At 41.6% G+C, this 6,039-nt stretch overlaps 1 protein-coding gene across 1 annotated transcript in view; it reads left to right on the top strand.

Annotated features, from left to right (window-relative positions):
• Positions 1–1,562: 1,562 nt before the first annotated feature.
• The window catches only part of LOC137976747 (uncharacterized), a 6,514-nt gene continuing 2,037 nt past the window's right edge, over positions 1,563–6,039 (top strand). The window contains exons 1-2 of the mRNA XM_068824097.1: positions 1,563–4,870; positions 5,187–5,378. Of these exons, the coding sequence (XP_068680198.1) occupies positions 2,142–4,870; positions 5,187–5,378 (2,921 nt within the window). The 5' untranslated portion in view covers positions 1,563–2,141. The remainder of the gene's footprint in view (positions 4,871–5,186; positions 5,379–6,039) is intronic.

The following is a 6,039-nucleotide window of genomic DNA, read 5'->3' as shown; positions in this document are numbered from 1 at the left end:
TCGGGCCTCTTTAAGATGAAACAATGGGTACTTAATTCTCTAACACATGTGATAGAGTCGCCAAAGTACAAACGAAGTTTCGTGATGCTTGTTTAAAGAAGATTTAATATGAACTACAAAGATACCAAAAAAGACTTTTTAGTTAACCATTAATGTTAGCTCACACGATACGGCTTGCCTATCGCCGGTGTGCTGGTGAAAAATATAAGGTCACTGAAAGTGAGTTCCATTTTTTACAAACCACACATTTGATAGCTATGACAAAGACCAAGTCAGCTAACATTAATGGTTAACTAAAAAGTCTTTTTTGGTATCTTCGAGACATCTGGTTTGTGTTAAAACAAAACACAAGCCAGATGTCTCGTAAAACAAACAATGGGTACTTAATTCTCTAACACATGTGATAGAGTCTTGAAAATCAAAACGAAGTTTCGTGATGCTTGTTTAAGGAAGATTTAATATGAACTACAAAGATACCAAAAAAGACTCTTTAGTTAACCATTAATGTTAGCTGACTTGGTCTTTGTCATAGCTATCAAATGTGTGGTTTGTAAAAATGGAACTCACTTTCAGTGACCTTATATTGTTCACCAGCACACCGGCGATAGGCAAACCGTATCGTGTCAGAAAACATGTTCCCTGCAAACGAAGTTACTCTTGGTGCCTAAGGCTTTTTTTGCGCGTCTATCGCTTCACGGACTTCGCCCACGCAAACTAAATACTGTTGATATCCAAAAAAGAGAAAGAAAAAGCTTGAAATAAGAGAGAGAGAGAGAGAGAGAGAGAGAGAGAGAAAGAACATGATGTTACAAAATAAAGTAGATGAAAGTCAGTGAAAGAAAGAAGAATTTTGAAAAACAGAAGTACGCCACTGAACAACAAACTAGGAGAATTCGTTGAACTAAAAGGTGTTTATCAAAATACAACGCATACTTGTTCTAAGAAAGCAGAAACAAACAACAGTAACAAGCCTCATTTGCTATGAACTAATCTTTAGCGTGTTATAGTTAGATTTAGTTCCGATAAGAACGATTTCAACCTTGCTTGATTTTCTTTTTATTTTAAGGCTTGGTTTACTCGAACGAGGCGTTGAGAAACACGAGAAACATACACAGACGTATTAACTTGTTACTAATTACCGTTTTTTGTCCAAACAAAAGGTAGCAATGATTAAAACGCTACTAAGTTTGTGCGTTTTGGTGATGCTTATTCTTGCGTCGCGGCGTTGAATCAAATAAATTAGTATCGTGAATAATTAGGCCAAGGAAGTTGAAGTCGTTTCAACAGGATTTCGTCTTGAAAAAAAAAAACACTTACGACTTCGCTAATCTCTGAAATTAAGGCAAGGGTTGTAGAATTGTTCAGGTTATTTTTAAGTGATATTTGTTTTGTACTACGGCGCCTCGTTTTTGCAAATACAACACTTCTGCCACACAATGCACGTGTCAGTTGCGGACATTTTTTGTTGACGGCTGTTGTCTTTTGAAACAATGGAATCTATATCAGCTTCTAAAACTATTTTAATTTGTGAATAAATCGCGCAGTTGAAGAAGCAAGCCTTTTCAAGACACAATTTGTGGTTGATAACGTAACGGAGCACAGCGGATCTGCGGAGCCCAATATATGACAGTCAAAAATATTGCGTCTTATTTGCAATTATTACAACAATCGGAAATTAACCAATACTTTGCGATAGTCAAGTTAAGTCATTAACTTTGTTGGAGGACAAAAAAAACTTCATTCTTTAATTTTCGAAAGTTGTTGGTCCGGAAAGGTCTCAAAACAAACGACATCTTGCGTGCGGAAACTAACCCCGAAAAAGCGCTTGATCGAAAGCAATACTTGGACGTTGCAGTCGCTGTTGGAAGAAGAGATGGTGTGTCATTGACAAGTTCAACGATTGCTGGTGTGGTTGTTATGTGAACAGTTATGAAACTGTGCAGCATGAGATTTACATCAGGAGTCCAACGACGATTTCATTTGCGAGGTTAGTGTCAATCAAATCGAAAACAGGGTAAATCAACAAAGACGTACTGAGGAACATATCTTCTGTTGACGAAGTTAAATCGAGTTAAGTCAGCCACCGCGAATCGGCTTAAGAAACAATTGTGGTTAATTGAAAGCAAGTATCCGCTGGTTCAATGGTGTGCTCGAAGGCAGATAACAAAAATCAAATTAGCATGAACAGTTCTACTAATGAAAGGGAAAGCATACGGCCACTAATACAAATACTGACACCTGATGGAGAGACGATTAAGATGAGTATGCGAGAGAACACAGTGATACGGAGAGTCAAGAGTGACTGCGAACTTCTCTGTGGCATCCCCTCCGATCTACTCGTTATTCAACTTCAAAACAGGGACCTCGGTAACGATGACACCCTGTCTAGCCTAAATATCACGGAGGGTTGTACTTTAAAGCTAACAGTGCCGCAATGGTGGCAAAAATTTATATCTACATGTTACAAAGGCGACACGAACCAAGTGCGGAAGAGAATTCACGTTAAAATGAGTGAGATTTCGCGAGAAGAGAGGAGTTTTACTGCAGCTTTTATCGCTTCGGTTAAAGGAAATCACAGTCTTATGTTTTCAGCGTTTGCGGGTCGAAAGATAAACCTGCTTAGCAAGACAAAGTTGAGTGGGAGAAATTTGCTTCACGCCGCGGTTTATGGAGGCAGTACCAGTTGCGTGGCGAATATCTTGATGAATGGTGGCAACGCGTTGTTAGATGCGCCAGATGAAAAGGGGGAGACGCCGGTGGGCATGGCTGAAAGGATTTACGGAATAGATGGAGACATGGTGAAATTTTTGAACATTTATCTTGAACTTCATAGGCGCGAAACGAATCAGTCTGGCGATTCAAAGTGTTTCTGGGACAACCTCGAGAAACACATTGACAACTCTGGCGAAAAAAGCACGAATAATGAGAGCAGAAATGACGATGGATGCGATTCTTCCTCGACTGAAAATGGGATCCATTATCGCGGAGACCAAACTCTCGAACAAGGTGAACTTATGCGCCCAAATTTCGAGGCAAAAGAAATCTTAACCAATCAAAGTGATCAAAGTTTTTCGACGGTTAGCAAAATAAACGTCGAAGATTATGAAGCCAAAACGTGTGACAACGCGTTGGTTAACGTGAACGATGAAAATGTGATGAATACAAGTGGTAGCGAACTATGTAATGCTCACGCAAGCGATACAGGATACTACAGCAGTGGAAGCCAAAGTATCGTAAAAGATGGTACTAAGATAATTTGGAATGAAGATTTGTTTACACAGAAAAATGCGCACTCATCGGAGTCAGAAATTATTGAAGAAGTGTTTTATTCAGGAGAGCAAACAGTAGTTGATCAAGCTGACAGTGCAGCCAACATTTTGTCAACAACAGCCGCTGACCGAAAGGGAAACAACGATTGTCAATCAAGCCAAAGGCTTACTCCGAACAGGAGAGCTCAACTGCGACTGATTGACCAAAAGAGGAAGCGTTCCACTACAGAGAAGCCAAATTTAGAACAGCTTATGATTATGCGTTCCGATAATCAAGATAATAATGAGCGTGAGAAAGAACAAACTAAAGGACACACGAACGAAGGAAAAGAGAAGGAACAAAATACGGAAATACTTGACAAAGAAAGTCCCGTACCCACAGATAACCTGAAAGGTCAGGAGCAGGGTCAGACGTCGTCAAATCGAGACTCTTCCGAGAATTGTCCGTCTCCGAAACCTCTCCGGAGGGCGCAACTTCGGAAGAAGTCGATTGTAGAACAACGGAGGAGAAAATCAATAGCGCAAAGGCCTAACATTGAGGAACTTGAAAATGCACGGGGAAATAAAGACGAAGACAGTGAGAATGTTGCCGAAAACAGCTCGCAAGGAATGGCACAGGAGAAACCTGAAAGCGAAAATTTTGAAAATACTAGGAGACATTCCGGAAACGCAACCAGTGCGGGAGTTTTTGGAGAACTTCGTGAGGGCAACATTGGCGAGGGTCTCAAGAGAGAGAACATTGAAGGTCAGCTTGAGCATCACACTGAAGGACACACAAGGAGTGAATCGCTGGGAGATGAATCCCCTGTATCGGCAAAATATGTGCTGAGACTGTGGCAGGACCAGGCTCATGAAGCCGAGTTAGCTGCATCGTCTGCAGGGGAAGAATGCGAAGAGAGTCACTCACCTAAAGTGTTGAGGAGAGCGTTTGTTAGAAAGCAAGCATACATGGAACAAAGAAGGAAGAAATCAGCAACTGCGAGGCCGGATATACTCAAACTGATGAGCCGAAATGTGGAATGGGAAAGAGAAGACGAGAGCCAAGCAGCTGATGGATGGGAAAGCAACAAAGATAATGAGCCTTCTGTTACCGAGAACAATTCATCTGTTGCAGCTGAAGCGAAAGACAATTCAGGTCCACAATGTGATATTTCCCACAAGCAAATCGAAGAAGTCGGACAGTTTTCGCAATTACCACAGGGTGAAGAGAACATGGAACGGATTCCAATCAGGAGAACTCACAGGTGTCCCAACACAGGGCCCTTGCTGGGAACTCGGACAGAGAACACTAAACGGGGTAGCTGGTCATCGATCAGTGGCGAAGAATCTGATGAAAGCGACCAGGAAAGGGTTGTCGTCGCCGAGTCAATTGCCCCCATTGCACAAGGGGGATCAGTAAGAACTTCAAGACGACGGCGTTTGCCTGTTATACCAGACAAGGGGATCAAATTGCCCGTCATTAAGATAGATGACAGCGGAATTTCACGCGGGCTTACCGGCACTACAACGGCACTTCATCCATCTCTTGAAATATCACGCTCCGGCTCCACGTGTAGCGAAGACTCGGCGTCGTCTGCTGAGTTGGCCTCCGAGAGAACAAGGTGAGCGACTCTTTTTGCAGTCTTTTTCACCCTCTTATACGAAATGAAGACTCCCGATGTAGTCCGGATTTGTCAGCCTTGTGACCCTCACTGGGCAAATAGAAAGAGTTAAAAACTGTAATAGGTCATTGCGTCTCCCTCATTAAATAAAGTTATTGTATTGTATTGTATTGTATTGTATTGTATTGTGAACAATTTGTAGCCTAACTTAATGGCAAAAACCTACGTTAGGGATGCTAAACGCTCTTATTAATCGTGTAACCGACTTGTTGATTGATTGGTTGATTGATTGATTGAATGATTGATTGATCGACAGAAATTTCAGTGAAAGCGATACAACAAGTACACCAGCCATATTCAAGAAAACCGATGAGAACAAAGGCAATGCATTGAAACTGAGAAGACGAAGTGTACCGACCACTTCATTCAACCTTAATCATCAGCACCAGCAGCCAACAATCAGAACAAGGAAAAACTCCATACAAGTAGAGGAGATTGAGGAACAAGGGTGAGAGAAAATCTCGTAAGGGGTTGGAAATAACTTTCTTGAAACAGAAACCAAACTAATCGCTTCGGATAATCATAATAAGAATTGAATAAATAATCAAATGAAGCAATCAAAACTCGATAGCAAATGCATGTAGCCAGCAAAGAGGGGGACTGTTACAATCCGTCGTCTCCAAACAGCGTCACGACGGTCATAATATTAATAGGGACCTTAAGCACGCGTGTTTTTGAGACGCGGACTGCAACCGGAAGTGACCTGTTTTCCCTTTCAACTTGTCTCCATTCAACCACATTTATAGTGCTAAGTATCTTTTCTCCATTAGAGATGATTAGTATGAAAATCTAGGAGACACCACTGTCCTGGCATGCGAAATGTTCTCTTCCGGTTGCCGTCCGCGCCTCAAAAACGCGCGTGCTTAAGCTCCCTAATCGGCAGGGGTTTCAAGACTCTCATCATAAGTGGCTGGCAATGGGACAATAGGAGACTTCACTGTTTATAAACAATTCTTTTGCTATTTTAATTTTGCCAACCACACAACAAAGGAATCCTTTGTTTCGACAGCCAATAGATCTCTGGTGAGTATTCAGTCCTTAACAAAAGGCATCATCTCGAGGCTATGGGGTACAAATTCAAACAAAATCCTTATATTTATTCCCTAGAG

Source organism: Montipora foliosa, chromosome 1 (assembly GCF_036669935.1).
Source record: "Montipora foliosa isolate CH-2021 chromosome 1, ASM3666993v2, whole genome shotgun sequence".
NCBI classification, from domain to species: domain Eukaryota; kingdom Metazoa; phylum Cnidaria; class Anthozoa; order Scleractinia; family Acroporidae; genus Montipora; species Montipora foliosa.
The sequence above is the reverse complement of the archived record's forward strand: the minus strand, read 5'-3'. Positions and strand labels throughout refer to the sequence as shown.